The following is an 18,075-nucleotide window of genomic DNA, read 5'->3' on the forward strand; positions in this document are numbered from 1 at the left end:
GGGAGAGAAGTGGAGTTAAAATAGTGACCTATACAAGAAATTATTGGTCATGACAGATAACAACAAAATTGTACATCTATTGTGCCAATGTAATGTAAATGGATCTTTTTTGCAAGGACTAATTTGTACAAATGCTCATTCTTCCCTAGTGCCTTTAGAGCATGGAATGGGTTGCCTGAGCCAGCCAGGAAAACCAGTGACTTGACAGTATTTAAGTCATTGGTTAATATGCATGATTAGATGCATGACGTGTAGGACGTAATCATCTTCTTTTTTGAAATAACGTCTGTATTTTATAAGAAGATAAGATTCTAAAGCTGCAATGTAAGAAAATCTGCTGCATCATCTAATAACATGCACAGTAGCTGCAATGGCTGATGGGAAGGTATTTGGTACATTAACTAATGACCGTGATCATATTTTAGTAAGTGTTAAACTAAACCAGGGAAAGAAGTATAGTGGAATGTGGCAGATACTAGGATAGATAATATACTTTCATTGTGCCAATGTAGACATAGATCTTTTCAGGGTGATGAATCTTATTTTAAAAAACTAGCTGCATCACAATAAAGAAAGTGGCAGATACGGTACTAGAGATTATTGGTTATGATAGATAACAAGTGAATTATACTTTCATTGTGACAATGTCACAGATCTTTTCAAGGTGACGAGTCTTATGAAAGAAAACCAGCTGCATCACAATAAAGAAAGTGGCAGATACTAGAGATTATAGCTAATAACTAAATTGTACTTCTATTGTGTCAATGTAGACACAGATCGTTTTCTGGGTGACGAGTCTTATGAAAGAAAACTAGCTGCATCACCTAATAAATACCATAGCAGCGGCAGAGCCAGATAAATGAAAAATGATGTTAATGTCATATATACACAGTTTGGCAAGGGCTTAATGGACTTCACATTGCTAAGCCTGACATTCAAACACCATTCAATAAAGGGACACTACATAAAGGAAAATAAAAGGCTGAATCAAAAAAAAAAAAAGCTTAATGCAACAAAAGTTACACCACCAAATATTCTTTTAACAAAAGGTAAATAATTGTACCCAGGTTGAAATGGTGACAGGTAGTGGTCTCTGAGCAATGGAATCAATGCCAAAATAGTTACATAAAAAATTGGACCCAAAGTCTATTTACAACTTAAGTCATGATTCCAATACTATGTTAGTAACATACAACTTCATAAATTCATAATATGCATAAATTTAAAGTAAAAATGAGTCAATCCATAATATAAAAAGTGAACTATGCCCTTAGTTTCCCAGTGGTTTTCCAAAAATATGTTTATGATACTGAAGAACAGATGACACCAAATACACTGTTACTTCATCACATGTGCTTATTAGCTTTGGAAGTTAAATTACGCTAAGATACATTTGTACAAATACTCCTTCTTCCCTAGTGCTATTAGAGCATGGAATGGGTTGCCTGAGTCAGCCAGGAAAACCAGTGACTTGGCAGAATTCAAGACAAGATTGACCTAAGGACATGTGTAAAATGTAATCATCTTCTTTCATGAAGTAACGTCTGTATTTTATAAGATGAGATAAATTGTCAATGTCTTCTAATCATTGTATTCACATCAAGTTGTATGAATTCAACAAGTCCTGGACAAGTTCTGCTACACATCACATAATACAAAGAGAACATGATGATGGTGATCAGTTGCTTTGGTTTTCAGTGAGTATTTCACCTCCAGTATTGAAATGATACAATCTCAAAGTGTAATGCTAGTTAGGCATAAGTACATGCTGTTTTCAACTTTTGACATTCTGTGCCTTCTGTACACATTAATGAATTACACAACTATCAATTACTGTTAATAAACATGTTTAAAAAAAAAAAAAAGCTAAAACATCGTTGGTCAAACAAAGGTCAACAAGTGGTCACTACAACATGCCGTCGTCATCATCAGACAGCTCTACATCCTCGTCCAGTTGGTAGTCCTCCTCTTGCCACTCTATCTTATGAGCCTTTACGATAGCCTTCATCATGGACTCTAGCTTCTGACTCTGTTCTTTCATCCCCTTCACAGTCTGTTTGACTTTCCTCATCTGGGAGGACAGTCTGTCCTGGTTGGTTTTCACCTTCTCCATCTCACTCTGGTGTGGATAAGAAAATCAAGCTATCAACACTAGAACTATCAACATTATCTCACTATCACCATTATGTAATCATCTCATTATCATCCACACAATCCTGATGCAGTCCCAGCTGCGATGGGCAGGACACGTCAGCAGAATGGAAGACTGCTGCATCCCTAAACGACTCCTGTATGGCGAATTAAGGGAAGGAAGGCGCTCGCAAGGCGGTCAAAGAAACGCTTCAGGGACACCCTCAAAGCTTCTCTGAAGACGTTCAGCATAGACCCAGGCACCTGGGAGACAGAGGCACATGACAGAGCATCATGGCGTCGCGCTGTGAAAACTGGCGCACAGGTTGCAGAGGAAAAGAGAACAGTGCTAGCAGAAGAAAAGCGCCAGAGAAGAAAAGCAAGGCCAATGACACTAGCTCAAGCTGGAATAATCTGCTCGGTGTGCAGCCGAACATTCTGGGCTCACATAGGACTCGACAGCCACATGAGGAGGCACAAAATCCCAGTGCAAAGGCCTCAGCCCCCTGGATGAAAAAAAATGGTCATCATCGAAACACGATGGATGAACTATATCTCATTATCAACATTATCTCACTATCACCATTATGTAACTATCAACACTATCTTGATATTGACACTTTCTCACTAGCAGCACTATCTAAATATCAACACTATCTCACTATCAACAATGTCTCAAAAGCATATAATAATTTGTGAGATGAATCAGCATTGCCACCATTATCCCCATCTTAAAAAAATAATTTAACAAAAGCTTCTAGAGCCACTTGAACATTCTTAAAAAGTTTTTGTAGTGAGCCCAGTCATTAACCAAGTAAATGAGTGATGAGCTCAATCTTGAAATTTCAAAAACAAGATTACAAATAGAGTTTGTGTTATCACACAAACTTATAGGCGGCCCCCATCAGATCCCTATTGGATCTGCCTATTTGCAAGGAATATTTAAGACTTGATTATGTTTTAAAAAAATAATGTGCCAGAATGATGTCCAATATTCATGGATAAACTTATAATGACATTCAATACTAACCAACTCTGGATTCAAGGCTTTCTGTAATGACTGTGGACTCAAGTAAGAGCTGGTGAAAGCCCGTCGTACTGGGTTGGAGTGGGTCATGTTAGGCTTTAGGGTCCTCCGCCGGGAGAATGCCTTTATCCTGATGAAGTGAGGGATCAACCTCTCCACATCTAGAGCCAGCTCTACCCGCATGGCCATTCTCTTGAGGGCAGCCTGCTCCTGGACAGCTTTGATGTCATCTACAGCCAAACCCACCTAGGGATCAAAGACATATCCAAGCATTCAACATTTTTTACCAAGTAAATTTGAGCTTTTAGATTCTAATAAATCATCATGCAAGATCAAATTGAAATGTGACTTATACAAGTTTCCAGACAGAGCTCTACAGTCAAATGCAAGAGTCTAAGTTGGTTCATAACTTTGCAGCCTAGATGCCTGTGGAAAACCATTACTAATTTGGGTCTCAAAAAGTCTATGCTCACTAATTTCAGAGAAAACTTTGCACCACCTATACTTGTGGAATCGAAGGGTTATTACCACTTTCTGTGCTAGATATTTGACTTGGAAGATCACTGAATACATACTGAAGTTAAGTGATCATTTTTTACAAAGCTTATATCAACTTATTCTAGACTGGTTAAAAGTTTGTACACATTATTTTTTTTAAACTTTGAACTATTATTTATTGGCAATTAAATAAAAATAAACAAATAATTCAATTAATTACTGATAATTAATTATTTTGTTTGATACCAACAAGGGTAATGGACCATTCAGTATTCACACAGACAGCTAAATTTGTAGGGTTTCAGATTATTTGAAACTTTATTTATTGTACCCAACAAAACATAAATCAATTAAAAAATTTAGCAATTAGTCAATTCATTATTGGTAATTATTTTGTTTGATATTGAATAAGGGACATATCTTTAACAACATTATTGAGAGATATAGATATAAGTGCAGAAAGCATAGATAAGCTTTTTTTTTTTTAGAAAAGGATTTTTATTTCTTGTTTTATTATTATTCTTCTTCATTATATCTAATGTTTAACAAACAAAATAAACCTTATGTTAGACTGTTCAATTTCAATAGACCAATGATAAGCCACAGAATCCAAAATAATTGATTGACAAGCCAAGTTTTAAACTAGAGATACTGCAGACTTAATCCAAACCAATAAAAAACTGAAAGCTCTCAAACAGCCCACTCACCAATAAGTTCATGATGATGATACTCATGATGATGAGGAAGATGACAAAGATGATGTAGGAGGCCACAGGGTAGGGCAACGGGCTGTCTTTAGCATTGTAAATGTCATCAAACTCAAACTCACCAATCAACATGACAGATGTTTTGATCAGAGACTTGGTCACGGTTTCAAAGGGGAACTGAATAGAGAAAGCCAAAAATATATATATATATATAAGTAGTAAAATAAAAGTACTCCTTTCAGACCTTGCGATCAATAGGGCAGATGATATTAAGGTCATCTGTTTCTGTGGCTCACGGTTAACGAGCAGGGTAATCATTATAGTTGGGTAGACTCAGGGAGCCACCTAAAAATCCTGAAATTCAATATCCCAGTCTTTATGGAGATTCGAACCCAGGTTGGGAAGCCCAGCACTTAACTGCTCCCATATATATATATATATATATATATATATATATATATATATATATATATAACCAACTACAATTAACTGCAAAGTGAGCTTAATGCAATGTGGTGAAAGTTTTGTATTATATTAACCATCGCAAATGGCTGCCTCCATGTGTTTACCAATGTAAACTGATGTGGATTGCATGAAAAGTTTCAGAAAGGTTGCAACAAACACGAACCAGGCATGTCTAGGCTTGTAAATATAATCTTAAAGTGGATGGATGTTTAAGTTGATTTAGATTATAAGAAGTCTGAATTTTACTTCCATTTACAAAGACAGTGAGCGCTCAATCGATCAAAAAAATCTTGAACTTTATTAGATCTAGGGCTAGAAAGTAAGAAAAGTGGTGGCCTGGCTCTGAAGAACTCAGGCATAAGGGCACCCTCAGGCATAGGATGGACCTAAGGAACTCAGACATGCCCTAAGGAACTCAGGCATAGGGGCTATTTCGCATAGGGACTAAGGGCTGGGAGTGTTAACGCTTTCTCTCCTAATTGACGATACCATCGTTGATTTGACCTCATTAAATTAAATTAATGTTTGATTTTATAAACTGTACTTATATAAAAAGAGCATGCATTCCCCTTTAATCTATACCAAATAAAACATTTTCTAATTACAAGCTAAAAAGTTATTCAAGCTTAATCATAACATGGTAGTGAAATACTAATGAACAAAATGAATAATTCCGTCGAAACGTGGAAAATAATTACGGAGAGAAAGAGTTAAATAAAAAAAAATAAAAAAAGAAGAAGAAATTATTACTAATATGTTTTTTTTAACTTAAATCAACATTTTAACTAGTACCATAAAATTAATTAAAAAGGAAAGAAATAACTAAAACTTTCATAGAAATGAAATAACATTTGAGAAAAAATGAAAAACTGCTTACCTGCCCCTGTAACAACGTAAAGAATGCCAAGGCAAATGCAATGATGAACAAAAAGAAGACCACAAAAAATTGGCTGAACGTGTGTAGTACATCAGTGAACATCACCACGTAGATGCCAAATCTGGGAAACTTCTGGATTAAAAGAACCAGTTCAAACCAGCCCAAGAATAAAGTGATGGCTCCCATGTTCCACTGCCACTCCTAAAAGAAAAACCAAAACAAAATTCAGACTCTGAAAGTGTTGTTTTAATCTGATTCTATTTGATCTGATACTTCCCCACACAAGCAGTTTTATGTTGTTGTTGCAGTTTTATGTTGTTGTTGTTGCAGTTTTATGTTGTTGTTGGTTTGTGTTGTTGTTGTTTTATGTTGTTGTTGTTTTATGTTGTTGTTGTTGCAGTTTTATGTTGTTGTTGATGTTTTCTTTCTTCTTTTTTTTTTCTTGACATCTTTTTATCAATTCCAATAATATCCAAACTCAAATAAGATTAAAACCTGATGCCCTGTATGAAAGTGCTGGACAGGTAAAGAAGTCAACAAATTATTTGTTCATAGCACACACTGTATAGAAGTGCCAAACAGTTCTGATGCAAAAATCTGGCTAAAAGATAAAAATGTCCTTATCAACCATCATATCTCTATTTTCTATTCATTATCTCCCTTCTTAGCTTATCAACTACAGACATCCCCTCAAAAGAAAAGAGAATTATGTCCTATGCATATCCATGTGTTAATCTGGTCATGTATGATATAGAAAGACTTTATCTCTGCTCAGCCATTGATTTTCCTGGCTGATCCTCCATCCTCTTATGTGAAAAAATGGGAAGACTTTTTCTGAACTTGCAATAACTTTAAAAAAATTAGTAGAATGGTGTGATTTCCAATCATACAAACAGAAATACTTTTATACAAACACAATATTTGTATGTTGTAGCCTGCAGATAATAGACTAAATAAACAATTGTAATAAACCAAGTTTAAAAAGAAAGAAATGGGAACAAGCTGGGACCTTACACTAATTGAATTAATCACAACTAGGATATAGCAGTATCTGATCTGTTTCAACCACAAACTTACTTCTGCGAGCTGGAAGAATAGTTGTTAAGCTGTTTTACAACTACCCAAGTGACGTGTATGTTAACAATGGACTCACCAATCTGTATCCAGTAGCTCCCTGACAGTCATTGTAGTTGATCACCAACAGAACAGCAGACAGATAGATGCCCCATTCTATCAGGTTGGTCCAGCCCAGGTAATTCAACTTGGCTTGGTACAGCTGCAACAACTGGAAACAAAGAGAGTATGGAAAATAGTTTTTGTTATTATTTATTTCCTTTTACCTCTTTGCTATATATACAATCTTAAAAAAAATAAAATCTCTATAGTAAGATACAATAAAACTGCCATTTATTTTATGCTGAAATGATGAGAGTGACAATGGAGAAAAAAGAAAAGAGTTAATTGACAAGAGCGGGGAAAATCAACTCTTCTGGATAGAGAAACAAAAAAGTTAATTGACATGAGCATAGCGATTCAACTCTTCTGGATAGAGAAAAAAAAGAGTTAATTGACAAGAGCGTGGCAATCCAACTCTTCTGGATAGAGAAAAAAAAGAGTTGATTGACAAGAGCGGGGCTATTCAACTCTTCTGGATAGAGAAAAAAAAGAGTTAATTGACAAGAGCGGGGCTATTCAACTCTTCTGGATAGAGAAAAAAAGAGTTAATTGACAAGAGCATGGCGATTCAACTCTTCTGGATAGAGAAAAAAAAGAGTTAATTGACAAGAGCATGGCAATCCAACTCTTCTGGACTGCACAATATGATAGAACAAATGATCAGTTCAGTTAATTATTGAGAATTCAAAGAAACACTTATGCACCAAGGCAGATGGTGTAAAAAGAGTCAGCAATGATGCCCCTTAATGTTTCCTTTCAGCAAAGGTCAACTGTAAGTGTGAGTTAGATAGCATGGATGCTTGCTTTCAAAGGATGCCTTCACACAACAATAGGACATCTTAAACCAAAACAACAATAGGACACTACATATTAAACTATGACAACAATAGGACATTACATCTTAAGACCATAACAACAATAGGACATTACATCTTAGACCATAACAACAAAAGGACATTACATCTTAAACCATAACAACAAAAGGACATTACATCTTAGACCATAACAACAATAGGACATTACATCTTAGACCATAACAACAATAGGACATTACATCTTAAACCTTAACAACAAAAGGACATTACACCTAAGACCATAAGAACAATACGACACTACATCTTAAATCATAACACCAATAAGACACTACATCTTAAGCCATAACAACAATAGGACATTAGACCTAAAACCATAAGAACAATAAGACATTACACCTAAAACCATAAGAACAATAGGACACTACATCTTAAATCATAACAATAGGACATTACACCTAAGACCATAAGAACAATAGGACACTACATATTAAACCATAAGAACAATAAGACATTACACCTAAGACCATAAGAACAATAGGACATTACATCTTAAACCTTAACAACAAAAGGACATTACACCTAAGACCATAAGAACAATACGACACTACATCTTAAATCATAACACCAATAAGACACTACATCTTAAGCCATAACAACAATAGGACATTAGACCTAAAACCATAAGAACAATAGGACACTACATCTTAAATCATAAAAACAATAGGACATTACATCTAAAACCATAAGAACAATAGGACATAACACCTTAAACCATAAGAACAATAGGACATAACATCTTAAACCATAACAACATCAAGGCATTACATCTTAGACCATAACAATAATAAGACGCTACATCTTACATCATAACAATAATAGGACACTACATCTTAGACCATAACAACAATAGGACATTACACCTAAAACCATAACAACAATGACAACATTGTAAATCCAAACAAGAAGAAGAAAATTATGAAACTAAAAAAAAAAAAACGCTGACCTCCTTGAGCATATTGAATCCAGCCAATGTCAGGATGATATAAGTGCCAACTCTAGCAAACAAAGGCTGTTCGTATTTCTTCCCCAGGGCATTACAGGTGTTGTTCTCAATCAGTTCTCTATCTTTACTGTCACTGGGAAATACAATGGAATGGAACTAGTAGTGTTGAAATAAAAACCTTTTTTTTATCCACTTAATAATGAACCAAGAAAAAATACATTTTATACGTACTATTCTTCAATGATTTCAAAAGAGAAATATTTTACGCCTAACTAAATGTATTACACTGCAATGATACATTTGGCAGGAGGAGTGTTTGTTCACAAACTAACACACATTATTTATGGGGAAAGAGAAAGCCATGATTTATTATTAGAGACAATATTTTGGAGTTAGAGCTGATCGCACATTATTTGCACATCTACATATGACATAATACACAACAGTAAAAATACAATCCACTGTCAGTAAGAAAAGTTTTCCTTTCAGGCCTTGCAATCTATAGGGCAGATGATGTAAAGATCATCTGTTTCAGTGGCCCACTGTTAATGAGGGTATCATGTGGCCAGCACAACAACCAACAGCCTTGACTTTTCTCAACTAATGTCAGGTTCCCATTATAACTGGGTGGACTGAAAGGCGACCTCAAGATATCAAAATTAAAAATTCCAGTCTTCGACAGGATTCGAACCCGGGACCCCTAGTTAACCACTCAGCCAGCGCACCTACTACATGCCCTTCTTAAGGTGACTATTTACACACTATTACAAACTTTAACTGTTCTTGGTGCTTTCACAAGCAGTAGAACTTTTTTATGCAAAGATCATTCTGTTGGTTGACACACTTAGAGGCATAACATTGTAGGGAAATCCCAGGAAGCCAAACTTACAAATGGAATGGTGGTTCAGTGCTGATCATGAAGCCAGTCAGGAACACCAAAAAGACGACGTAGATACAGAAAGAAAGGTAGTAGAAGAAGCTGCCAAACTTGTTCCACTTGTACTGCAGAAGTGAGGTGGCCAGGGGATGTGCCAGGAGGGACTCTCTTTCTGACAGTATCTGAAGAAACATTGCATTACCGTTAGAGCCTGAACAAAAACTGACCTAAATATTTTTCAATGTTGATTTCATTCATACATATCCTTAGTTTTAGCATTGACATATATTGGCTAAGACTCATCTCATAAACAAGAATATTTTTTTTCCCACAAGTCACACTTGGTAAATGAGAACATTTTGATTATCTCTATTTGGCTATTTATGAAATAGTTTAAATCCATTATGTTATACATGCTATGCTATGCTCAATTTCTTTTCCATGCCTATTAATTGTGTAATTTGGTAAAATAATGCACACCATGAACTACATTAAGATGTTAACAAAAATTGTGTATATTTTTATATATTGATGCATGTAATTTTGTTTTTAAAGAAGCTAGCTGAAAGTTACAGGCTTAAAGTTGAATACTTACCATAATATACAGTGGGTGATTTTTCTTCAAAATATTTGTGTCTGTTGAGTATGGTTTGGCATCGGCTGGAAGTCTTTCATCTTCATCATCAAAGTTACTTTCTGTATAAAAACAAACAAACAAAAATCTCATTTCAGTCAAATTACTTTTTGTTATTTCTAGTTTGCAAAAGTATTTTTGTATCATGGAACTAATTGTTTTGTTATTTCTAGTTTGCAAAAGTATTTTTGTATCATGGAACTAATTGTTTTGTTATTTCTAGTTTGCAAAAGTATTTTTGTATCATGGAACTAATTGTTTTGTTATTTGTTATTTCAGTAGAAACATTTTTAAAAACCATGGGGCTACTTTTTATCCATTCAACTACTACTATTTATTTTTTTACTAGTGATTTAAAAGTTGCATTTCTTGGGTGATCAGGTGTGACACTAGTAGAAATAGATGTTCATTGATCTTAGAGACAAGCAGGGAGGAAATGTGTTTATTACATTACATACGGTAAAAAACTAGCTATTGAAAAAAGAATACTTTTTAAAAACAAAGCTCATTGATAAGCAGGAAGAAAATTTATGTTTATTACATTACATGTTATAAAAAAACATGCGATAGAAAAAAATTGTACTTTTTAAAAACAAAGCTTATTTAAGGGATGAAACCGTTAAGCACTGCCATTTATCTGAAAATTATGGTTTTTATCTCCCTTTCTGATACCTATCTAAAACAAAATTAATTAAAAAGTACTAAGTGATTAACTGATTGGTTAATTTTTGGATTGACTCGTGTATTGTTATTGACAATGAATGATTATGCAAATTTCAATTTGATCCGAAAATGTGAAATGGGAGAAAAAAACTTTCACCAGACAGACAGACAGAGTGAGTTGATATAAGCTTTGTACAAATCTATCCTCACAACTCATAATTTCTGAGAATTTTTATGTGCTGTTTTATTATTTAAGCTGACTTTTGTATCTCATTTAATAATAAGGCTTGTCTTAAAAGTCTGAAGATCAATGCAGTATTTCAGCCTCAGCTGCGACCTACATATTTTGCCACAGACATAACCATTTCATATATATAAAAAGCAAACATGTTTTTATAAAACAAAAGGGAAATAATTTTTTCAAAGTTTAAAAAGAAAAACTAAAAGATAGCATCTAGCATAATTAGAAACACATTTCACCAATGATTTAGACAATTGACAATTCAAACATAGTTTTCAAAGGTTCAGACACCTAGCCTACCTGCTGTAAGCTCACCACTTTGCTGTGTTTCCTCATTCTTTAACACTGCAGCAATCCATGGTGCGTACACATCATCCAAAAACTCGTAGTCAAAAGTTATTTCATATTCTGGTCTTTCTGGGTTTTTCTCATGGCCATAACTTAAACACCTGTCAAAAACACGTTGGGCTATTTCTGTGGAACAGAACATTTAAGGATAAAAATCTAGTTAATGGAATTTTTGTACTTGAAAATTGTAACTGAAAAAGAAATTAAAGTTGTGGGTTGAGATAGTGGTCACTTAGAGAAAGTAAGTTTAAGCTTTAAAAAAATGCAAATCATCAGATTTTTACAATTTACATGTGCCAGTGCGTTTAACCCAATAGTTAAGTTATTAAAATTATTTGTGCTTTTTGATTCTCAGAAAACCAATTTCCTGTTCAAATTACACTTCATTTTGTAGTGCTAGCAGAGAGGGGTGCAACTGATGACCTCTTTTCATTGCGATGTATCTAGAGCAATATAAGTTCAGCAGTGTCCAGCAGAGAGGGGCACAACTGATGGCCTCTCTATGATGTGGTAACGAGCTATTGGTGTAAACTGCCCACAGGTCGTGACCGTTGTAAGTCAGTGTTGAGGCTTCCTATAACAAATAGTCTCAGTCAGAGACCCATTGGATTTATGTGGACTCATAGAAATCATTAACACTCTGGAACCTGGAAATCTCAAGACTTCACAGGGAACATGACACCTAACTTTGGATTTGAAGGCAACTGCATATAATTTTGTCAACATGACCCTATGAAAGTATTTAGAGTGCTTTCCCATTGTAATAATCTTGCAATGCTTTTTTTGTGTTTTACTTTAAATCTCTTTAAATTGAAGAAACATGGGAAGTGGAATTTTATTGTATATAAACAAAAGAATTTATTGGTAAAAAAGTATAGACATTATTTTTTACAATTTTTTTTTTTTATTTAAAAGGAACAAAAAATCATCAATAATAAAAACAATGAACCTTTTTTTTTGAAGTTCTTTTTTTTTACTTATTTAAAATTTAAAGCACATTTACTCGACCAAAACAGTATCTCAAAACTAATTCTTTCAGAAGTTTTAGATAAGGAAAATGTGTTTAAAAAAATAAGAACAAAGAAACTGATACCTGGCATATGCTTGATAAGTTTTCTCAGAGGAGTATCTATGTTACCAGTGATAGGATCTTTAGTAGCATTTCTTAGGGCATCTTTCCAGAAGGCACAGTTGACAATCACTTTAGCCACAGTGCTGACAAACAAAAATACAGACTTTGTGGTCACATACACACAAGACAAATAATGTGTAAAATGAACGAGTTATAAGCACAATTGAGACAATTCCTAATATATCAACGCAACCTCAAAATGAAAGCTAATAAAGATAATTTCAGTTCCAAGCATTGGCTAAAAATCTCATCAAAATATTTGTATAACAAAAGAGAAAAAAGATCATTTTAGAAGATTGTACAGAGACAACTTCACTCAGACCATCATGCACTGCTTCAATCAAAATACTGAAACTTAAAGTTTACTCCAGCAATTCTCAGCCAGGGGTCCATGGCCATCTTCCATGTGCAATTCATGCAAAATATCAGATTGGTATATCCTCTAGTGTACCTTGGTTTGATTTTCAGTTGAGTTTCTTCATTATTTGTAACTTAATTAATAAGATGCAAAACAGTGAGTGGTAAAGTACATGACTTCTAAACTGGGGGTCCCATGTTTAAATCTTGGTGAAGACTGGAATTTGTATTTTTAGGGATCTTTAGGGGGCCTCTGAGTCAACCAAGCTCTAATGACATTAGATGGGAAAAGTAAAGGCAGCTGGCCGTTGTGCTGGCCGCATGACACTATCCTTAATCGAGGGCCACAGAAAGATGACCTTTATATCATATGCCCCAAAGATTGGAAGGTCTGAAAAGGAAGCTTTTTTAAAACTTAAAGCACCCCCAATAGATACAAAGTCTAGGAAGCTAGGCAAACATTGGATCATCATATTCTGTATGAAAAGCCAATAGAGAAAAGGTGAAGACAGCAACCTATCCACATGGAAAACAGTGGTAGCAACTGTATTCCTCCATCCAACTTGTTGGGCCCATGTCCATTCTGCCGTTATAGCATCTTGGTTTATAGATCTCCTGCATGTTTGATCTGCCAGCCTTTCTCTTTCCCTGTGGGTTCCAGCCCTGAGCTTGCCTTGCAATAGTTTTTGCATTGAAAGGCCAATCCAACCCCATTTCTGTCTTTTGACTTCTGTCTTTTGACTTCTTGCTCTATTGGTGTTTGCTGGGCTGTTTCCCATAGACTGTAGTTTGAGAATTTGTTTGTTCACGGAACCGTAAACTTCAAAATCTCTAAACGCAGGTATTCAAAATAAAGAAGAAGAATTTAAAAGCTGAAAGATAAGTGTGTTAGAATTTCAAACAAAACTTTAGCCAAGACTTACGCTTGGTTGTTCTCTATGGCTCTGTCCAGACAGTTCTTTCCCTCATCGTCTTTCAGTGCTACATTAGCACCTCTCTCTATGAGGAGTTCTACAACCCGAGCGTGACCATAGGAGGTGGCCAAGTGAAGTGGAGAGGTCTGTGAAAGTTTTAAAAAAGTTACACTTTAAGTGAGATTAATGGTCAACCAAGACACAGATTCATTTCAATGCGTAAACGTGTTAAGAAAATGAAATATTACAAAGACCCCCCCCCCCGAAAATTGATAGTGAAAAATTAAATTATGTGAAGAGATGTGAAATAAATCAGTTTGAAAAGGATTAAATTGAGATATAACAGTCAAATCTCAGGTATAGTTCATAATTGTATACTATTTACTAAAGATTTCTTATAATTATTTACTCAATAACATTTTTGCTATATCTTTCTGTGTGGTCCAAACAAATATTGAGCTAAAACAAAAAGAATTGCAGGCAAAAAAAAAGAATCAGAAATCTCTAACCAGTATTAAAACTTCAAAAAAAAATATATAAAAATTCATGGGACATATTAATTATTAACATTTAAAATTGAACAGGTTTCCAGATAGTGTATAAAGGACTTGTTCAAATAAAAACAAAATTAAGAAACATATTCTTGTTTTGTAAATACTTCGCTATAAAATTATATAGGAATTTTTCTTAATTTTTTATTGATAACTTTGAACTAACCAATGTTATTCCTTAAAATATTTGAAACTTTAATGTCACGGATATGGTAATAATATCAGGGATATATTTTTTAAACTAAGTGTTTACTTTTTCTCTGAACATTATAAGTAATAAAGATAAATAGTTTTTTTTTTAATTAAACCCTCTTTTATGAACCTGATGGAGGTTTTAAATTTCTCATTCTGTTATACATTTCTTGTAGTTTTATTAGTGCAAGGAGTCTTTCCAATGAGCTTTGCATAATCAAGTTCTTCTATAAACAGTCCAGCTCATCATTTCTATAAAGGACCCTGTGCAAAATGTTCATGTACGTCTATTTATTTATTCAACTCTTTACTGAATACAAAGAAACATTTGAGTCCAGTGATGGAATGTAGCCGCATTAAAAAAAAAAACAAAAAAAAACATATGCTAAATTAATTTTTTTGAGGATTAAATTTTTAAAAATTATAAGTCAAACCAGACTTTCAATGTGTGACCTATTAGGTAGTTGTTTTTTCCCAAAAATATACATATATAACTGTCAAATTTTGAGGATAACTGTTAGAGATGTTTTTAAAAATATCCATTCAGTAAAGTTAGTTTCCACTTGGTTTTTTATTTTTTGAACCCATGAAGACTTTTGAAACAATGAGGCGGAAATTTTTTAAAAATCATTTTAAGATGCATCCAGTTTAACTGAATGTAAAAACATCTATGAGGTTACCTTATGTTTATCTGTAGGGTCAACTGGTGCCCCACCATTCAGGAGGACAGTACAAGTCTTTGTCCAGCCTTTGGAAGCAGCCAGATCTAAAGGTGTCCATCTGTTGTAGTTTCTATGTGGAGGTCAATACTAACAATTTAATTATTGCTCTGATAATATACTTATCAACACAAGGAAAACATTCAAGACATGAATATAGACAAATTATTACCTGATTAAAAAGAAAATGTATAGCACCTTTTCAATAAGTATTGTGTTTTTTTTTTATCTTTTTATTTAACCCAATAGCTCCAATTTCCTGTTTGAATAATTCTTAACATATCATAAAGCTATGAAGGGTAACTCTGAATAAAACCATTCTTAAAAAATAACAATTTCTAAAAAATAATCCAAAATTAAGATCTAATAATAGTAAATAAACAACTTTAAAAAATAGAACAATATGTCTAGTTAATTTTTTTTTACTTTTAATACCTTTAGAATATAAAAAAGCTTCAAAAATACTAATTTTCCCAGGTAGTGGCATATACACTAGGGTAACAAGCTGTTCATTGTTGAAAATTCTTTAAAAAATAAAGAAAAAGGGATACACATCCGGTTATCACTAAAAAAAAGAGTCAACAAGAAATGATGAGCTCTTCTTATGGGAAAGTTTTAAAAGACTGTTGCTAGCATACCAATGCATTCTACTGCATTAGGACTCGGCCATACAAAGACAATATAATACTGTAGTAGGAGCTATTGATACTGCAGTAGGAGCTATTGATACTGCAGCAGGAGCTATTGATACTGCAGTAGGAGCTATTGATACTGTAGTAGGAGCTATTGATACTGCAGTAGGAGCTATTGATACTGCAGCAGGAGCTATTGATACTGCAGTAGGAGCTATTGATACTGCAGCAGGAGCTATTGATACTGCAGAAGGAGCTATTGGGTTGAATTTATTTGAACAGCTATGTAGCTGAACTTCACACTTGTGACAGGAGTCATATTAATAGATAATTCAATCCCATATCAGTATTTTACATGATGAAGTTTATCTATAAGCCAGTCATCACAACTCACTACTCAATGTGATACTTCAATGCTAAGAGCTCACCTGGTAAAGACGTCAGCCCCAAGACTGAGCAGGACCTTGGCCACTTTGTAATGGCCATACCTGGCGGCAACATGCAGGGCAGTGTTTGAGTTTTCATCTTCATGGTTGACAATGGTCTTGTCATGTTTGATCAGCTCTCTTACTATGCTGTAACACAGAGAAGTGCCCATATGTTATAGAATATCACCTGCACTTTTTGAGCTTGACGTGAACATGTTTTATTTATTTCATATAGACAATGCTAAATAGTATTTTTAATGTTCTAAACAATGGGGCACTTACTATACAACTATATATGCAAAACATAGAGAAATGTCCAAACTTTTGTTTGTTAGAATTACAAAAGAGTTAAGTGAAAGAAAAAAGCAAAAATTAAAAGATGTCATTATTAATTGGAAAATAAAAAGACACAAATCTAGGTTGTTGTTTTACAAATGTACTAAAAACAAATCCTAACAAGTTCAAACTCCTACATAGTAAAAAAGTCAAACTACCTTTCAGACCTTGCGATCTATGGGGGCAGATGATGTAAAGGTCATCTGTTTCAGTGGCCCACTGTTAATGAGGGTATCATGTGGCCAGCACATCGACCAACCACCTTTACTTTTTCCCAACTAATGTCAGGTACCCATTAGAGCTGAGTGGACTCGCGCCCCTTAAGATCCCGAAAGTAAATATCCTAGTCTTTACCAGGATTTGAGCCTGGGACCCCAGAAACCAAGCACTTTACCACTCAGCCACCATGCTTCTGAAACTCCTACATGCTGTGAGGTCATTCCACACTGCTAACATATTATCAAACAATGGACATCAGGGAAAAAGAGGGGTAAATTAAAACAGACCCAAGGCTGGAGCTGGCCAACCAAATACTTGTGTTGCATCCATTGGGCCATTTGACAAGTGAAATATGTTAGAAACATTGAACTTCATTCAATGATATAGTTAGCACTACAAATCAAAGTCACAAATTACTAATAGCATTGTCCTAGATTGGACATCCTGCTGTCTAGAAAAGATTGCATTAAAGTTGATTCAACTCTTACTTGGTCCTGCCATACTTGGAGGCACAATGGAGAGGGGTCAGTTCTTCTTCATTCTTTGTATCAAGATGTGCTCCATTTTTTAACAGCAGCTGAGGAACAGAGGGTATACAGTAAAAGCCTTGTGTCAACTACAGGATATGCACACAATACAAACAAAATATCACTTTGAAGTTTACTATAGAGACGTAGTACAATATATAAATAAATATTGTTATGACACAAATCACACAGGCCAGCGGTCAACCAAGAGAAATGATGAGTGGCGGCATGGCCAAGATCCATGAAAGATCTGTTGTGAACACTGCTCAGGCCGGTCACATTGGATAGTTATGTGATCATCCAAAAAAGGACAAGTGACATTTCGTCGGTTTTGAGAAGGTCTTTAGGGTATGTAAGAGCAATGGTGTCATAGTCAAGACAGTTCAGTACAGTATGGTACAGTTCAGTTCACACGTCACGATTCAAGATCAAGTCCGGTACAGCAAGTGCAGTGTGAAGTCAGTCAGGAACAGTTGAACCCAGTGCAAGTCTAGAATTTGATACGGGAATACAGAGTTGATACTGCAGTATGGTTATCTACAAGGAAGCATTTGTGCAATCAGTGTTACATGTTGCTAATTGTACACTATTTGACTGTAATTTATTG

General features: G+C 34.6%; 1 protein-coding gene across 5 annotated transcripts in view; it reads right to left on the minus strand.

Moving 5' to 3' along the window:
• Nucleotides 1–732: 732 nt before the first annotated feature.
• Nucleotides 733–18,075, minus strand: part of LOC106078451 (transient receptor potential cation channel subfamily A member 1 homolog) — a 35,237-nt gene continuing 17,894 nt past the window's right edge. For 4 of the 5 annotated variants that reach the window (XM_056033838.1, XM_056033837.1, XM_056033839.1 and 1 more), the window contains 14 exons: nucleotides 17,430–17,518; nucleotides 16,387–16,533; nucleotides 15,288–15,399; nucleotides 13,874–14,010; nucleotides 12,555–12,676; nucleotides 11,414–11,587; nucleotides 10,171–10,271; nucleotides 9,588–9,757; nucleotides 8,699–8,831; nucleotides 6,858–6,989; nucleotides 5,705–5,905; nucleotides 4,363–4,539; nucleotides 3,161–3,403; nucleotides 733–2,119 (listed from right to left, as the gene is read on the minus strand). In XM_056033838.1, the coding sequence (XP_055889813.1) occupies nucleotides 1,907–2,119; nucleotides 3,161–3,403; nucleotides 4,363–4,539; nucleotides 5,705–5,905; nucleotides 6,858–6,989; nucleotides 8,699–8,831; nucleotides 9,588–9,757; nucleotides 10,171–10,271; nucleotides 11,414–11,587; nucleotides 12,555–12,676; nucleotides 13,874–14,010; nucleotides 15,288–15,399; nucleotides 16,387–16,533; nucleotides 17,430–17,518 (2,151 nt within the window). In that variant the 3' untranslated portion in view covers nucleotides 733–1,906. The remainder of the gene's footprint in view (nucleotides 2,120–3,160; nucleotides 3,404–4,362; nucleotides 4,540–5,704; nucleotides 5,906–6,857; nucleotides 6,990–8,698; nucleotides 8,832–9,587; nucleotides 9,758–10,170; nucleotides 10,272–11,413; nucleotides 11,588–12,554; nucleotides 12,677–13,873; nucleotides 14,011–15,287; nucleotides 15,400–16,386; nucleotides 16,534–17,429; nucleotides 17,519–18,075) is intronic. The other variant, XM_056033841.1, reaches the window with a different exon arrangement.

Source organism: Biomphalaria glabrata, chromosome 6 (assembly GCF_947242115.1).
Source record: "Biomphalaria glabrata chromosome 6, xgBioGlab47.1, whole genome shotgun sequence".
Classification (NCBI taxonomy): Eukaryota; Metazoa; Mollusca; class Gastropoda; family Planorbidae; genus Biomphalaria; species Biomphalaria glabrata.